This window comes from Marmota monax, unplaced genomic scaffold (genome assembly GCF_021218885.2).
Source record: "Marmota monax isolate L192 unplaced genomic scaffold, Marmota_monax_Labrador192_F-V1.1 WCK01_AAM20220418_F8-fsc00209, whole genome shotgun sequence".
Taxonomy (NCBI): Eukaryota; Metazoa; Chordata; class Mammalia; order Rodentia; family Sciuridae; genus Marmota; species Marmota monax.
In genome coordinates this window covers 1,642,726-1,660,500 of record NW_026694493.1, presented here as the reverse complement: position 1 = coordinate 1,660,500, position 17,775 = coordinate 1,642,726, and the positions used below count along the sequence as shown (strand labels likewise).

General features: G+C 43.2%; 1 protein-coding gene across 8 annotated transcripts in view; it reads right to left on the bottom strand.

Annotated features, from left to right (window-relative positions):
• Positions 1 to 12,595, bottom strand: part of Npl (N-acetylneuraminate pyruvate lyase) — a 33,450-nt gene extending 20,855 nt beyond the window's left edge. For 3 of the 8 annotated variants that reach the window (XR_006846201.2, XM_046419530.2, XM_046419531.2), the window contains exons 1-2: positions 12,392 to 12,591; positions 8,662 to 8,745 (exon numbers count right to left, since the gene is read on the bottom strand). Coding sequence is in view for 7 of the 8 variants with exons in the window: in XM_046419530.2 (XP_046275486.1) it covers positions 8,662 to 8,729 (68 nt within the window). In the remaining variant the exon portion in view is untranslated. Of the gene's footprint in view, positions 1 to 8,661; positions 8,746 to 10,390; positions 10,529 to 12,367 lie in introns of those variants that run through there. The other 5 variants (XM_046419527.2, XM_046419526.2, XM_046419529.2 and 2 more) reach the window with 5 other exon arrangements.
• Between the last annotated feature and the right edge of the window lie 5,180 nt (positions 12,596 to 17,775).

The following is a 17,775-nucleotide window of genomic DNA, read 5'->3' as shown; positions in this document are numbered from 1 at the left end:
CACTTTTATTTTTTATTTTGAGACAGAGTCTTATAGGTTGCTTACAGCCTTGCTAAGTTGCTAAAGCTGGCTTTGAATCTTAGATCCTCCTGCCTCAGCCTCCCAAAGCCACTGGGATTACAGGTGTGTACAACCATGCCAGGCATCCAGCCTTTTTTATTTTGAGACAGAATCAAACCAAGTTTCTCAGGGCCTTGCCTAGTTGCTGAGCCTGGCCTTGAATTTGTGATCCTCCAGCCTCAGTCTCCAGAATGGCTGGGATTATAGCCATGCACCACAGCATCTGGCTTCCTTGAACATTCTTGAAAGCTGCTCTCTGTCTGACCCTACCCTGATGTCTTCCTCTTTCTATACCCTCAGGCAGATCTAGGCCAGCATGTGAAACTCAAAGTCTCTTTCCTCAGTGAACTTCATACTGTGTTATGGCCTGAGTGGATCAGTCTTCCCCATATATTCAACCAGCCTCAGTCCATCCGGCCTTGCTGGGGGACAGGCTCCATCACTGGACAATTTCCCTCAGGGTAGGGATGCTAATGCATGATGCATCATCCATTCCTTTGAGAAAAGGAAGCACAGCTTGTTTCTTATAAAATGCACCTAACCTACCAGAATGGGATCAATATTAGAATTTTTGGGGCACTGGAAGAATTGCCCAGAAAATATTCTTGGACCCATGACCTTTTGGAACTACCAAATATCCTTAGAGAGACCACAGGTTGAAAAGGAGTGACCTCTAGATGTGCTCTATGACTTTCACAATGTTAAAATTTCTCTGCACATTAAAAAAACAACAAAAGACTACCTGTAAAGCCAGGGTGTCCAGCGATGCCACGGCTATATTTCCACATAGATGGGAAGAGCAGTGGGGGGCCAACAGAGGCCTGCATGCTCCCTAGGCCACCTCAGGCCTTTCAGATCCCTGCCTGAGTCAGCAGCCACAGCCCTTGGCAGAGACTCAGCAGTTCCAGTCACAAGAGGACCCAGTGAAATCATCCCGAGACATTTTCATATTTGTCACAGAGGTGCCCCAAATGGCAGGATTAGGGTAATCCTTCTCTTTTGGGACATTGTCTCTTCCCTGTTTTCTCTCCCTATGCTACTTCATTGTGGTAGCCAGGCCTAATTTCCATGGCCGAAGGCATGGTCAGTTGCCAAATATCAGGAAGTCATTAGAGAGAATGGAAATGAGACTGGATTATTCTTTCTAACCTCTAGGCATGTGGGGCAATTACTGCCCACAGGAGCCCAAAGGAGAGCCTGTTCACTCAAAGAAGTGAGGTGACATACTTCTGTGCACATGAGAAGACTGTGATGCCCCTTCTCATCCTGGGCACCCAAGAACACACCTAATTACTGGCCACGTGGGGGACAGTGGCCCAGACCTAAATTCCATGCTTGCTTTTGCCATTCTTTTTTATTTGGGGGAGGGGGATGGTACCAGGGATTGAACCTAGGAGGCACTTAACCACTGAGCCACCTACGCACGCCTTTTAAAAAATATTTAGAGACAGAGTCTCACTAAATTGCTTAAGGCCTTCTCAAATTGCTGAAGCTGGCTTTGAACTCCGAGATCTTCCTGCCTCAGCCTCCTGAGACGCTGGGATTACAGGAGTGCACACTGTGCCTGGTAACATTCTTAACCCCAAGCTACTTTCAATTCCCTTGGGTGCAGATTTGTTGCTTCGCATCTATAATTGATTGACTGATTTTGATAATGGGGATTGAACACAGTGGTGCTTTACCACTGAGCTACATCCCCAGCCTTTCTTTTAATATTTTGAGATAAGGTCTTGCTAAGTTGCTGAGTCTGGGCTTGAACCTGTGATCCTTCCACCTCAGCTTCCAGAGTTACTGGGATTATAGATGTGCACCATTGTGCCTGGCTCCATGATTTTATATACATAAATTTTTAAAACATATTTTAATTGTCAATGGTTCTTTATTTATATGTGGTGCTGAGGATTTAAACCAGTGCTTCACACATGCTAGGCAAGTGCTTGACCACTGAGCTACACCACAGCCCTCCATGACATTTTTTAAAAAATTTCTTTTTAGTTGTAGATGGACACAAGATCCTTATTTTATTTATCTATATATATATTTTTAATGTGATGCTGAGGATCGAACCCAGTGCCTCAGGCATGCGAAGGGAGCACTCCACCACCGAGCCACAACTCTGGCCCTCATGATATTTTTAAAAAATAAAAGTGCTTAACTTCTCACCCCCAGTACAGAGGCTACATAGATTATTTTAAAAAGCACCTGTAATCAGCCAGGTGTGGTGGCCCATGCCTAGAATCCCAGCAGCCCAGGTGGCCGAGGCAGGAGGATCTCGAGTTCAAAGCCAACTTCAGCAAAAAGCGAGGCACTAGGCAACTCAGTGTGGCCCTGTCTCTAAATAGGGCTGGGTGGGGATGTGGCTCAGTGGCCAAATACCCTTGAGTACTGCTGAGTTCAATCTCCAATACCCCCTACCCCCCATAAAATAAAGCATATACAATCAAAAAAGAATAAAGAAACCCAACTTGTATCTCCCTGGAGATGATTCCTCTTATAGTTTGACATTTTTATATTCACAAATACACAGCATATTATTTTCTTATATAAGTATAACCTTATTATAAATCATTTTATAATATTTTTCACTTAGCATTCTAAATGGAGCATTCCTCCCACATTTTTAGACATTCTCTTGCTATCTTGGCTAAATGACATTACATTTTATGGATGAACATAATTTATTTAATCTTCTATTCTTAGACATTGAGTTTATCCAAACTACATAAGAGGAAAGAACTTCTTATCAAATTACTTTTGCCACAAACTGAGGCCCAAAATGGCTGAGTATGAAACTGCATGCAGATGCTACCGTTTTTCTCTCAGGGCCTAAGGATAAGACAATTTTTCTAACATGGTTATTCAGAGTGAAATCCCTATTGGTGTTTGTTTCCTCTCTGGTGTATGACACACTGTGAAAGATGGTCCTGGACAAGACAGAGTCAACAGAACTGGTATGATGAGGTATGGACATGAAAAAAACAGATTTTCCATTTTATTTTGCTTTTCTGCATAACTCTCAACATTCAAGAGCAGAGAGAAGTTATATGAGCCCTTGGCAAAATAACAATATGGCTGCTTCAGAACTTCTTGGGCAGAGAAGCATGCAGGGACCAAACTGTTCTACCCCACAGGAAGTGGGAAATGTTCTGTTCCGGCAGGCTGGTCATCGGGACTCCCAAACATTGTCAAAGAGAGAATAATCAATGTGACTCTGACCCCAGCAGGCCAGGCCTTTCCGACAGGGCTAACAGGTTTGTTTTAGGAGAGGGTGTTAGAAAGATTCCCATGGTGTTGCCAAGGGCATGGAAGAAAGAAACACAACTTTTTTGGGGATATTTTTGCCAATCTGAAATGGACTTTTTGTTCTAGTGGCTGTGAACTTGCCCAAAGGAAAAGGTGACTTCTTGAAGCAACTAAGGAAAGCAAGTGTCTTTTTTCTACTGGAAAAAATGAAGCTGGGGCCTGAAGGTGCAGCTCAGTGGTGGAGTTCTTGTCTAGCATCTGAAAAGTCCTGGGTTCAATCCCTAGCACTGGGGGGAAAAAAGCAAAGAAAGAAAAGAGGATGGTGGGATGACTGGTGGGAGGTAGATAAAGACCTGTTTCCAGCTATGTGGCTTGGGTGAGCTTGCTAGTCCTTCATTTCCAAAGTTTTCAGTGTCTTCAACTGCAAATATAGAGATATAGTGGCACATGCCTGTAATCCAAGCAGCTCAGGAGTCTGAGGCAGGAGGATCGTGAGTTCAAAGCCAGCCTTAACTAGTTATTCAGAGTGAAATCCCTATTGGTGTTTGTTTCCTCTCTGGTATATGACACACTGTGAAAGATGGTCACCTGGACAAGACAGAGTCAACAGAACTGGTATGATGAGGTATGGACATGAAAAAAACAATTTTCCATTTTATTTTGCTTTTCTACATAACAACTTAGTGAGATCCTAAGCAATTTAGCAAGACCCTGTCACTAAATAAAGTATAAACCAGGTGTGGTGGTGCATATCTGTAATCCCAGTGGGATTAAAGCCAGCCTTTAACAATTTAGTGAGACCCTGTCTCAAAATAAAAAAACTAAAAAGGGGGATGTGGCTCAGTGGTTGAGTGCCCCTGGGTTCAATCCTTGGTATGGAAAAAAAAAAAAAAGAGGTATAAGATACAGCTCCTTCACAGTCATTGTAAGGATTACATTGGAACACAACACATAAATAAAAATGCCCAGCACAAAGAAAGACACAGGGGATCTGCTCAACCAACATGAGCTGCTTCTCTTCCTCTCTTTTTTATATTTATTTTTTTAGTTGTAGTGGACACAATTTCTTTATTTCATTTTTATGTGGTGGTGAGGTTTGAACCCAGTGCCTCACATGTGCTAGGTGAGCACTCTACCACTGAGCCACAACCCCAGCCCTCTTCCTTTCTGTTGACTATTGGTATTAATAATCCGTGAAGCATGTTCACTCCTGAAATAAAATCTACCCTGGTGCCACTAGATGCTGAAGATATAAAATAAGACACATGCCCAGTTGCATGTGTCTTACCTGTTGCCTGGCACTCAGTAAATACCTGATGAAGAAGGCAAAACAGCAGGAAGTAACTTGGATGCTATGCAGAAAGGTGTGCATGGGGAGGCAGGAGATACCAGGGAAGGATGCTCTAAATCTTTTCAGGGGAGTAGAGAAGAATTCCCAAAGGACGGTGTTGGGGCTGGGAAAATGATGCCCAGCGTTTGGAGTTTTGGTGTGCTGAGCACTTTGAGCTAAAGGAGATTAAAAGCATTTGGGAGCAGGCTGAGAACCATGAACTATCTGACCTCCTGCTCCTTTTCCAGGCACCGGGGGAACGCTCTGATGCTCCCTTATCAGAAGGAACCTAATTCCATTGTCATAGCCTCATGAAACCTTACTGACCAGGGAAGATTAAAGTCACATCGCCAGAAGAAAAAGTGGGAATGTTACTGTACCAAAACTCTGTCACAAGCTACTATCTGTTCTTCAATGTCATTCAGTTTCCAGAAAATAAAACAAAAAACAAAAAACCATTTATGAATGACGGTCCACTTTTGGGGCCCCCTTTATTTCTCTGAAAAAACAATTTACTCTTCCTCTGAAAGTGCCTGCAGTCCCAATTCCCTCTCCACTGTGAAGAGGGTGTGTAGACCTCCAGTCACCTCGTCCTCCTTTGAGTGTCATATTTTGTATGACTCCTGTGCGTGTGTCCACATTAAACAAATTTGTATGCTTTTCTCTTATTAATCTGTCTATCGCCAGCTTATTTCAACAGACTTAAAGACTCAAACCTTTAGAGAAGAGGAAGAAATTTCCTTTGCCCGGAAATGTTTCCGATGGGTAATTAGAAACGTTCCAGCAGAGTAGAAAGAGGAAAGGGTGATGGTGCAGAAAGACGGGAAGCAGATGCTAAAGGCGGAAGCCTGGAAGGGAAAAAGGCTTTGATGTGTAGAGGGAAACAGACACGAAGCAGTAGAAATGAAAGGTAGATTGGGAAGGACCACCTTCGTCAACCCAGGGAGTTTGGGCTTTCATCTTTACACCAGTTCATCTCAGATTTCCAGGCACTAAAGAATCATCTGGGACCATTTGGTAACATGCAGGTCCTGGTTCAGTGGTAGGTGGTAGGGTCTGAGATCCCGCCTGCCTACTAAGATCCTATGTGACACTGGAGCAACTGGTCCACGGGCCACATAACGGTGGCAAGGGCTTCACAAAAGGGAGTCAACAGAGATTCCTAAAAAAGAGACCTCAGATTTATTCACTAGGAAGCTCCCTGGGCTGCAGGGTGGAGAACGGAGGGGAGCTGCAGCTACTTTATAGTCTAACTGGTGATACAATACGGCTAATGACATAACACCAGGACACTGCAGCCTCAGAGTCAGATTGGGTCTTGGAGATAATATGGTTGAACGCTCTATTTATTTATTTCCTGGCACTGGGGACTGAACCTAGAAGAGCTGTACTACATCCTCAGTCCATTTTATTTTTTAAGTTTAAGACAAGATCTCGCTGGGATGGGGATGTGGCTCAAGCGGTAGCGCGCTCGCCTGGCATGCGTGCGGCCGGGGTTCGATCCTCAGCACCACATACAAAGATGCTGTGCCCGCCGAAAACTAAAAAGTAAATATTAAAAAAAAAAAATTCTCTCTCACTATCTCTGTCTCTCACTCTCTCTTTAAAAAAAAAAATCTGTTTTAAAAAAAAAAGATCCTATCTCTAAATAAAAATGTATTTAAAAAAAAAAAAAAAAAGATCTCGCTAAGTGGCTTGAGGCTGGCCTGGAGCTTGTGATCCTCCTGTCTCTGCCTCCTGAGTCACTGGGATTATAGGCATGTGTCACTGAGTCTGGCTTGAGACTTGTACTGTTTAATTCTTAAAAGTTCCTACAAAGAATTTTTTAAGGGTTTTATATATTATGGGGCTGGGGATGTGGCTCAAGTGGCAGCGTGCTCGCCTGGTATGCGTGCAGCCCGGGTTCGATCCTCAGCACCACATACAAACAAAGATGTTGTGTCCACCAAAAACTAAAATAAATAAATAAATAAATAAATAAAAAGGGTTTTAGGTGTGTGTGTGTGTGTGTGTGTGTATTTAGTTGTTGATAGACCTGTATGTGGTGCTAAGAATCAAACCCAGTGCCGCACACATGCCAGGCAAGTGCACTACTGCTCAGCCCCAGCCCCAGCCCCAGAAGGCATTCTAATTTTTGAATTTCAGGAAAGTGAGGTTCCTGGTTGAGAAAAGAAGACCTGATTTAAAAAAGGAAATGGTGAAATGGAGGTCACAGGGCAAGACTTTGAGAAATGGGGAAAGATCCAGAAAAGCAGAGACCTTTTAGTTATCTCTACCACATGGGACCTGGGCTTCCAGGGAAACAGCTGAATAGGCAGGAGAACACACAAACACTCGCAGGGGGACCCAGATAAGCACTTCCAGGCTAACAAGAAGAAGCCACTTCCAGGCTAACAAGGTTCTTTTTCAGAGGTTAAAGTAGCACAGACCAGATGTAGGTAGTGTTTTCAGCTTACAGAGAGATCCTACTCTTTTGCAGGAAGTAAACCCTGCCTGCTCATGCAGTCACATGCCTTCTGTTTTATCTGCCCCATAAATAGCTGATGCATTGAGAAATAGCTGACTTCCATCTTTCTCAGAACTTGCAGAAAGGGAGAAGTAACAAGGGGGAAAATTGTTATTCAGTTGACTAATCTAAAAGCCATCTCAGCAAGTTAGACCCAGTGAGGATGGATTTTTCTTTTTTCATGGATCTAGAAGCCAGATATTGGGATCCAATGATCTAAGAGAAAACTGGGATGTGGCCAACTTTGAGGATACTAAAAGTCAAAGAAATGTCATCCAGTTTAAAGGGGTAAGGTTAAGGTCTACAAATTCAGCAGAAAAACACCAGAGATAAAGGCTTTTAAAAAATGTACCCTAATATTCCTCTTGCCCTTAACTTATATATAATGAAAGTTCAAATTACTGACCCTGTGCTAGGCACTGTTGTATGGATTATCTCATTTAATGCTCATAAATCTATATCTGCCTGTTATTATTTTTTACAGAGGAAGAAAAGAGGATTGTCAAGAGAGAGGAAAAAAAAAAAAAAAAGCCAGAATTCTGTTTTGGTGCATGCCACCTCTGACAGATTCAAAAGGAGGAGTGGATATCATGCATGGTCACCTGTGGCGCATGACCATCATCTGATCATGCAAGCAAAGAGACTGCAACAATATTCACCTAGAAGCCCAAATGCTGGCTTGGAGAGGATTACACCCCAGTTGTGTGCTCTGGCTCTTTCCCCTCCCTTCACTCCCAATATATTTTTTTTTTTTTTTTTTAGAGAGAGAGAGAGAATTTTAATATTTATTTTTTAGTTTTCGGCGGACACAACATCTTTGCTTGTATGCGGTGCTGAGGATCGAACCCGGGCCGCACGCATGCCAGGTGAGTGTGCTACCGCTTGAGCCACATCCCCAGCCCCTTCACTCCCAATATTTAATCGATATTGAAATGAGACTGTAAACATGTCCGTGCCTCCTTCTTGCAGACACCCATCCACCTTCCACAGGGAAGGTTATTTTATCAAGTCTGAGCTGCCTGTCTTTCTGTGAGTGTGTGCTGGAGCTCCAACCCAGGGCCTCATGCTCACCTTGCCAAGAAGGCATTCTGTCGCCGGGCTGTGCCCACCTCCCTAAACAGCCTCTCGCAGAATCCTGCACCATGAAGACATCTAGGGATGAGATCCCCAGAGTAGCCAGAACAGCACCTGATGCCAAAGCGTGCTAAAATGGGATTCTTCCCCTCCAGTTCTAATGGCCCAACGTGGGAAAGGCGGGCTGTGGTGGACTCTGGGGAGACTCTGCTTAGTGGAGCTACAGACACTGGGGGGCAGCAAGCTGCCATTTCTTTTCTTCTCTCTTTCTGTGGGGTGATATAGAAAGCTCTTTCCTGACAAGGGGGTCAGAGAGAGTAAAGAGGGACAACTCACAGAAGCTGCCATTTGGCAAGGGCACTCCCAGAGGTGTGGGGCTTAAGTCACTGCTTCTGTCCTACTCAGCTGGATGAGAGCAGATCCCCAATAAGTCCCGAAAGATAATTACCCATTCTCAGTCATTGGTGTGATGGTTGCAGCAACGAGACCCTGAAGTTTCTTCTTTGGGGAGGCCATTGAGCTGCTGGAATGTCTGGAAAACATACAATGTCATTTTGTCTCTTTCTTCAAGGAATGTCAATTAATGACAAAACTCCCAGGCAAAGTCCATTCCTGGTTTAGAGCTGTAAAATATGCTTACAAGCACACAAACGCACAGAGTGAGTGTAAAATGTTAGAGCTTAGTTCTAATGAGCAGAAAACTTTAAAGTCAAGGAGAGGGTGGTGGGCCTGGGGAAATCCTGCCTGGAAGGCCTCTGACTGTAGCCACACAGATGACTGAGGCAAACCAAAACCTCAAAGACTCAATAACAGCAATAACAATAACAGCAGACCCAAGAGAGAAGTGCAACCCAATTCAGGTAAGAAAAACATATAAATAATTACTAAAATTGAAATATATTCAGAAAAAAAAATGCTCTTTTCTTTCTCCATGTTTTCATTCTGTTAAACTGGAGTCTCACCTAAAACCAGCACTTACAATCAATCTTAAGGTTTCAGTGTGACTTATAACAATCTTCAGTTACATTTGCCTAATATCCTTTCATATTCCAATTTTGACCAGTCTTGCTCAGTTTTCTGAGTTCTAGTAAAACATGTAAACCTCATATTCACTCTCTCTTTCCCATTGCAGCAGACTTCCAAGGGAGGTCAGGTAATGTTCCACTGGACTTTTTCTCCCTGCCTTGAGCCCTTTGCTTGACATCTATTATCAGGCGATAACTACTTGGTTGGATGAATGAGGTGCTCAGACTGTAGCAGGAGGATGAAGCCTCTTGGAGGGGACGCTCATTGCTAAGTCAACCCCACACTCATGGCAGCCAAAGGACCCTTCCATTGGCAGAGTGCAACTGTCTGTGATCCATGTAGGAGACCCAACGCAGCCAATGGAGCCAGTGCTTGACAGCCTAGGTTCTGTGGGCAAACTGCCTGCTTCAACTCTCAACTCTGCCTCTTGCTAGTTATAGACACATTATTATTTTTTGAGCTATAAGACAGAAAAGCCACAAATGTGATTTGAAGCCACATGTGCAACGTCTAAAGTCAGAGAAGAAAATAAACAATAATCAGATAGTATTTTGTGACAATTATACAAAAGTGGGCTTCTAGCAAATAACAGTGATACAGATAAGTGATCAACAAGAGGAGATATGTTATAGTTCTGACATTTCAGGCACATTAAAAATCCAATGCCACTACACTGAGATCTGGCCCAGATAACATAGCACTTTTTTTTTTTCTTTTGTGGTGCTGAGGATTGAACTCAGGGCTTTGTGCATGCAAGGCAAGCACTCTATCAACTGAGCTAATCTCCAGCCCAACAAAGGACTTAATTATGAACAAACTCATTCTGTCTGCTTATCTTATAACTGTGAACCTCATCTCCCTAAATATGAGAATCAACTTCTGGACAGAGAGTCCTAGCTCAGGTGAACCCTTGAGAAACACTAATTGCTTCCGTGACAAGCCAACATACCTTTCCTTGCAAACTGACATGTTCCCAGCAACACTAGTTCCCGACATCCAGCTTAAGCACTGCATGCAATGCTCCTCTGTGCTGAAGAGCAATGAAGGAGAGCCTACATTGAGCGACAGGACGCTAGGATTTCTCTGTCATTTCCTAGTTAAAACCTGAGACTAAAATTATGTTGGAAGTTTATAAAGATAAATATAATCACCTGATCCACAGGAAAAACACAAGACAAGAAATCACAAGATGTGGTTCTAGTCCTTGGGCCTCCTATGACCACCTTCATTACTAAGGGCAGGTCACTTGGCCTCTGAACCTGGGAGGCCCCACGTATACCAGAGGAATGTCAAGCATCACATGAGTGAGACATTTCGCTTGCTGTGTATCTTCACCTGGCACTCCCACAAGCATATTATTAACTCAAGATACTCCAAGTGGGCCTACCAGTCGTCCTCTAAATGCTTTTTCCCTCTGTTCCTTTTAGTAGAGGGATTAGAGGGTCAGCTCTGGAGTCGAACTTCATGGGTCCACATCCTGGCGAACTTTGGCCTGTTACATGACCTCTCTGTGCTTAGTTACCCTTTTGTAAATGGGGATATGTTTCATAGGGTAGTTGAGAAATTAAATGAATGCATGTAACATGCTTAACAACAGTGCCAGGCACATAGCTAGTACATGTTCAGTGCCCTCCATGAAGTCTTGCCTGATGAGCATAAAAAGATGGCACAGGTATTATTATTCCTTTCCCAGCACCATCTTCCCAGGTATACCCATTCTGCTGGCATCTCCTCCTCAAGCCTCTCTATTCCTGTCTATTCAGGAACAAAGGCATTTCAGTTTTGCTATCTTTTCCCCTGGCAATTCTTTCTCTCCTTTACTGCCCTTCTTATGACTTATTTCTTGTTACTGCTTATCTAAACCAGTGGACATAACCCCTGGCCCACGGGGCCCATCAAAGGGCAACAAGGTTCAAATGATAGGAGTGCCGAGTGCTTAAGCTGGCATCAAAAGTCTCCTAAATCAAACACTACTAGCAGGATCAGGCTAAATAGACTTCTGGTTTCTGCTTAGGGCTGCATTTATTTCATACTTAGTAATCCTGATATTCTCAGGATGTTCTGTCTTTAGTTGAAATAAATCAAATTAATTGCCACTTGAGTAGTTCAAGACAGGGCTTGGAGAATACAGGTTAGGGACTAGGAACCAACGACCTGGTCTCCACTCTCCTTCAAGCCACAGGGGCTGCCAGATCCATCCTCCAGGAGCTGGAACATTTCTGGGGCCAACTTCCTGGCCTGTCCCCACAGTCCAGTGCACCAGCCAAAACTGTATTAACTGCTCCCTGTGGCTCCTCTTGGCCCTGGCCTGCTAGTCTTTGTTCCCAAGGTACTCCCACTGCAGTCCCCTCAGTTTAGCCACCTTTAAAAAACTCACTTTAAAAGCCAGTGAATTCCCTGGTCCTCCCAGCTGAAAATTATTTCTTAACCCTCAGAATTTCCCCCTAACACTTGCTTTTCATAAAAACCTCCCGAGAGAGTTAGAAGCAGGAAAGTTTGGGTTCCTCTCCTCCACTGCAAGCCATCTGAGGGTAGGAAGTGCTTCAAAATTTTATCTTTGCAGAAAGCAATGCACTAAATAAAGAACACTTACTGCCTTGGTAAAGTGTTTAAATCCTATAGAAAAGGAAGGGATACAAGAGCCCAATTTTAACACAGGATGATCAATATTTTCAAAATTCGAGTTTCAAAATACACTTGGGATATTATCCTTTCTTGACAGCTTTTATCAAGAGCAAATGGTAAAAATATCCTCCAGCCCAAGGCTTAATGTGAATTTACAATGTAATTATTAAAACACTGAGGAGGGGGTAATACACTTAAAAACTTAACACCTGTATCCACAGATAAGCACAGCAAATAATTCAAGCTGCTTAAGTCAAAAATTCTCTAGAGAAAGGCAAAGTTTCAAAAAATAAAAAATAACATTTTTAAAAGGGGAGGGGGAGAATCTAGCTTTGCCCAAGGAGAAGAAGAAATAGAAATAGAGACATTTGAAAAAAAGAAAAGGCAGAACCAATTTTTCATGTATGATTTCTCATGTATAATCGTTAGAATCCCTTCGGCTCAATGGCTAACTGATCATTTGGAGACAAGGATCCTTGGAGACCTGACTACGCGGTCCCTACCGAAGCCGGGGGAGTGACACTTGCCCGGGCCGGGAGGGTGTCGCATTCACACTCGCTCTGCTGCATTCCCCAGTGTATCTGCTTCCTTCTGGGCTCGGGTCGCCCGGTCTCACCGACCCAGCGCCTGTTCCCCGCGCCTCTGGGCAGGAACGCGAGCGCCTTGTCTGCCTGCGCCCGCCGGTCCTCGCAGCGGAGCCGCGCACGACGCGCCTCGGTCCCGGGCGCACAGGACGCGCTCTTTAAGTCGGTTGGCGCAGGACCACGTGCCGCGCCCGGGCGCCTGGGGATTGTAGTTCCACGGCCCCGCCCGCGGCGCGCCGCCCGAGCCGGTGTGGCCCTGAGTCGCCTCCTCCGCCGGGGTGACCTTAACTGTGTGCCGAAATGCGGTCGGCGCCCAGCCCGGTGCCCCGGGAGTCAAAGCCTCCGACCAGGGACTGGGGGTGCGGAGCTCAGGAAACCTCTCCCTGCCCCTTCTGCGCCTGGCCCTTGCCGCTCGGTTCCTCGGTCTTAGCTTTTCTTCTCCGGCCCAGTTTCTGCAAGACCCGGTATTGGTGCCTCTGCGGCGTGAGGTCCAGGGTGCCGTTTACCAAGCCTGGGGAACCCCGCTGCCATCAGGCCTGGCTCTCTTCAGGCCCCGCCGCTGCCCCAGCCTGGCTCGCTTTCATGGGGAAAAGAGATGGCGGATTTAGAAATGGCTTAGCTACTAATGCAGAAGGTTTTCTGGTGTATTCTGGAGAACAATTGGAAGAGTTTTGAAAGGGAAACGTTTTGTTTTGTATTTTTTAAAATAAAATGTCTGTACTTGTAGAAATGTCTAGAAGCGTTATTTGTGATGCAAATGCTACTGGCCATGGAACCCAAGCCCCCACACCCTTGCTAAACCACTGAGCTACATCTCAAGCTTTTTTTTTAGATTATAATTATATATAATAGTGGGATTCATTATGCCATATCTTCATATGCACATAGTACAATTTGATTAACCTCATTCCCCAGTATCTTCCAGTTAGGTAGAACTTGACACAGGCAGTCCCATTTTGAAACATTTCCTCCATCTTAGCAAGAGTCACTTCACGGTTACGCTGACTCAGCCTGACCTTAAAACCCAGACAATACTTCACCATCATGCAAAGAAAGGAAATTAATGCATCTAGGACTGAATCCTGAAAACACATGGTTCCACATGGAACAGTGATCACCTCAAAGAAAGTGACCAAAAGGCACTTTCCTGACAACCCCTAGCAACCGACTAATCACAAAAATTCCCTGGGTCCTCATGCCCCTGTATCTACTGTAAGTGGAAAAGGGTCCCAGTCTCTACTGGCCCTCATCCCCAGGTTTGTCCCAAATAAACCTGCTACTGTTGAGCCACAGCTCCTGTTTTCTTCATTTGTTTCTTTCCTTACACTTCCCATTCCCTCATTTCTTCTCTTCCCCTGATCCACTTGCTCAACTGATCTCCCTTCTACTATTATTTTAATCGGTGCTTCATCAATATATATACAAGTGGGATTTATTGTGGTATATTTGTACATGGACATAACATATGTTTTTTTTTTTTTTCCCTAAATACTCTTTTAATTAAAAAAAAAATTGAGATAGGGTCTTTCTAAATTTCTGAGGCTGATCTGCCCTGGAACTTGCAAGTCCACCTGGTGAAGGCATTCCTGCACCCGCTGTCTGACAGGGTCACAGCATGGGGGATGCTGTGGCAAGGCACACCATCTGGAAACTGGAACCATTAGGAATGTTAAGTGTTTTGTTTATGATAACTCATATGATAAAAGGGCATACGTCATCAATAATAAAAGTATGCATTACCCGAGATTGCAGGAAAATTCTCAGAATGAGACTAAGGGTACAATGGAGACATGCCATGAGGTATGTTTCAATATCTCACAGGATACAAACAATGATGTTATTCCTCAAGCCTAAGCAACGAGAAATATTTATCCCATGGTTAACAATTTATACTAGCCTCCCCCAACCCCATCCTAAAACCACAACCTGTACAATAGCCTAGCTACAGAAAAACAATTGCTGTGCCAACAGTACAAGGACCACCGTATGTAGCTTACGGTATCCCCTTGAGAACAAGAGACTAATAAAAATACATTCCCCAACCAATAGGCCCTCCTTTGCTTTTTGCAGAAACTTATGATGAAAATGGAAAATACATAGTTAATATAAATGACAAATGGGTTGAGGTGTAAAGCCTGACCTTTAGTTAAAGATTACAAAGACATAAGAATTGGTGTGCTTTGACCAAGGATCAAGGAAGTTCTTTAAGAAAGCAGTTGAGGGCTGGGATGTAGCTCAGTGGCAAAGTGTCTGCCTTGCATTCGCAAAACCCTGGGTTTGACCCCCCAGTTCCAAAAAAGACAACAACAAAAAAAAAGATTAAGAAAGCAGTTGAGGGCTGGGGATGTGGCTCAAGCGGTAGAGTGCTCACCTGGCATGCGTGCGGCCCGGGTTCGATCCTCAGCACCACATACAAACAAAGATTTTGTGTCCGCCGAAAACTAAAAAAATAAATATTAAAAAATTCTCTCTCTCTCAAGAAAAAAAGAAAAAGAAAAAAGAAAGCAGTTGAATAGGTCATATGAAAAAAGGAAATTACCTTGGAAATTAAAATAGAATAATGTAAAATTAACATAGATATATTTTAGAGGCACTTCAGAGTAGTAGGCTTTTAAATAATAGACTTTCACTACTTTAAGTGTGTTTTACTGGGATTTTAGGTTAGAAGTAAAAGTCATTGTACTGTCATGTTTAACTAATTAAAACAAAAAAATTTTTAAAAGAAAGCTTACCAATAATCATAAGTATGCTTTAAAGTTAAAGGTTAATGAAATAATCATAGGTATGCTTTAAAGTTAGAGTGAATAATAGGTCAGGAGTCATGTAGTCTAGTTGCGTTGCCTAGCACCTAGTGATTAATTAAAACCCAAAAGCTTAATCATGATTGTCTAAGGTTACAGAAAAATATTTTGATGTACTCAATATCTTAGGTAATCATTGTATGTCAGAAAAGATTGTAACTTTTGAAAATTATGTAAATCAAAAAAGTTTCAGGCTTTGAAGCCACTGGAGCCGCCTATAGTCTACTTTCTAATATTTGACATTGTATTCATAAATCAGGAGGAACATAGCCATAAACAAGTCCTCAGCTTTTTCTTGTTGATGTGAATGGATGCTTATCATTTAATTTAGAAAAAATAAAATTTCCAAAAGTATTTCTAGTTTGCAAAGTGCTTTTAAATGCATTATAATTGCTCTTTCCATGCATGCAGCACCAGAGATAATTGCTAATAATTATAAGTACCACATTCAGTGCTTACTCTGCCTGCACGGTTACTAGCTATTTAAATTTAATTCATAAAGCAATCTCATGTGGTAGGTACTTTTGAGAAAGTTCATATATTATAGATGAGGAGGCATCATTCTATTTCTCAGAACAGAAACAGAAGTTTAAAGAGCTTAGGTAGGTAAATTCGGCGGAGTGCGCACTGGACAAGTAGGATGGTTTGGTTTCTGCGTGTCTGCGTGGTTTGCGTGCCTGGTTCCGTTTAACCTTGTGGCTCTCTTGAAGGCTAAAGACGAAACCTGATTACGAGATCTGAAAGGCAGAATCTGCGAGACCTTCAGCTCACCCTCAGTGTGAGGGCTGTCGCGTGTCAACTGGAAAGAATAAGCAGGATGGAGAGCCCCTTGAGAGCGGTCTGCTGCGCATGTTTACCTTAGTATCCTACCAAAACCTTATACTGTGTGGTGTGGACAAGATTGGAAAACACGGGCTAGCCTAAGCTAAACCACTAACTCTCCAAAGGATTAGTGTCCTCTCCAAAATTACTCGACCTACAGACAAAACCCTAATGACCTAGGGATGCCTCCAAGACAAAACTTGAAGTAACTTTGACAGCTCTCCGATACTTTCCAACCACCTGAAAGATAAGCGGTGGGGTGTTCCGTTTTAAAGTAGAGCGGATTTCTCTATCTCAAGAGAAATTACCTTGTATCAAAAAAGAGAGCTTTCATATCACATCCCCAGAAAGTAAATTTCCCTTCAAGTTTGATTCCTGAGTTCTATTTATTTTATGCTCCCGTTAAGACTAAATGGAACTTTGCAAAGGGTCTAAAATTCATGAACTATAATTGAAATGAAAATATTCACAAACTGAAGACACTTAATAGACCAATAAAGTTCTGTTAAAAAAAAAGGGGGGGCTGGGGATGTGGCTCAAGCGGGTAGCGCTCCCAAGTGGCTAGGAGTTTATAATTTTAATCACTCCTGCATGCTATTCTGTGGAAGGAAGAAAGGGAAAGAGGGAGGGGAAAAAGTTCTGGTTATATGAGATGACTTTTCCTAAGGATGTAACATAGTTTTTATTTTTTAATTTGTTAATAATGTCAATAAGAATATCATCTGAACAACACAATGTCAGTGACTTTTTAAAAGACCCAACTTAGGACTCCTTCCTTCTGTACCTAAAAGGTATAGGTATTAGACTCAACACTGTCAAACAATTAACCCATATTCTAAATGCCTAAATGATCTACTGTTTATATAAATATAATATAAAGCAATTCCTTATAACCAGGTGTTAGAATTTGTTAAGAAGTAGATGCTAAAATGGGATTAGATGTGCAAGAGATTTACTGGGGGGCTGGGGATGTGGCTCAAGCAGTAGTGCGCTGGCCTGGCATGCATGTGGCCCGGGTTTGATCCTCAGCACCACATACAAACGAAGATGTGTCCGCCAATAACTAAAAAATAAATATTAAAATTCTCTCTCTCTCTCTTCTCTCTCTCAAAAAAAAAAAAAAAAAAAAAAAAAGAAAGAGATTTACTGGGGAAAGGAACTGGGGAAAGCAGGGACATCCTCCAGACTGAGATATAGATTGACATCTGTGGAAGGAGAGCTGGAAGGAAAGAGAAGGAAAGGATAGTATGGGGTAGGGAGAGTCTCACCAGAATGCGGTGCAGGTGCACACAGCGTCCATTCTGTGTGCTGACAAACTCAGGGCCTATTGTGTGAATTATGGGGGAGACATTGATCTTTAAAAATATGGTAAGTTAGAGACAGACTTGGGCAAAGATTATGAGAACACTGAGTGGGATCATATCTGGGCTGAGGCGCGCGCGTGTATGTGTGTGTGTGTGTGTGTGTGTGTGTGTAGAATGTTTGAGAAAAGTCCTCCTGGAATGGGTGACAACCCCCCTAAGTCTCAGACAATGGGTAGGTCAGTAGGGCTTAAAAGGGACAGATAGATATAGATAGCAGGGGGCTCAGATCTGGGGTGCAGCCCTCGGACCCTTTCCTCATAAGTGTGACCTTTCCTCTGTGGTTATCCAGTATCATCTAATCATCAGTTCTTTTTTTTTTTGGTGCTGGGGATTGAATCCA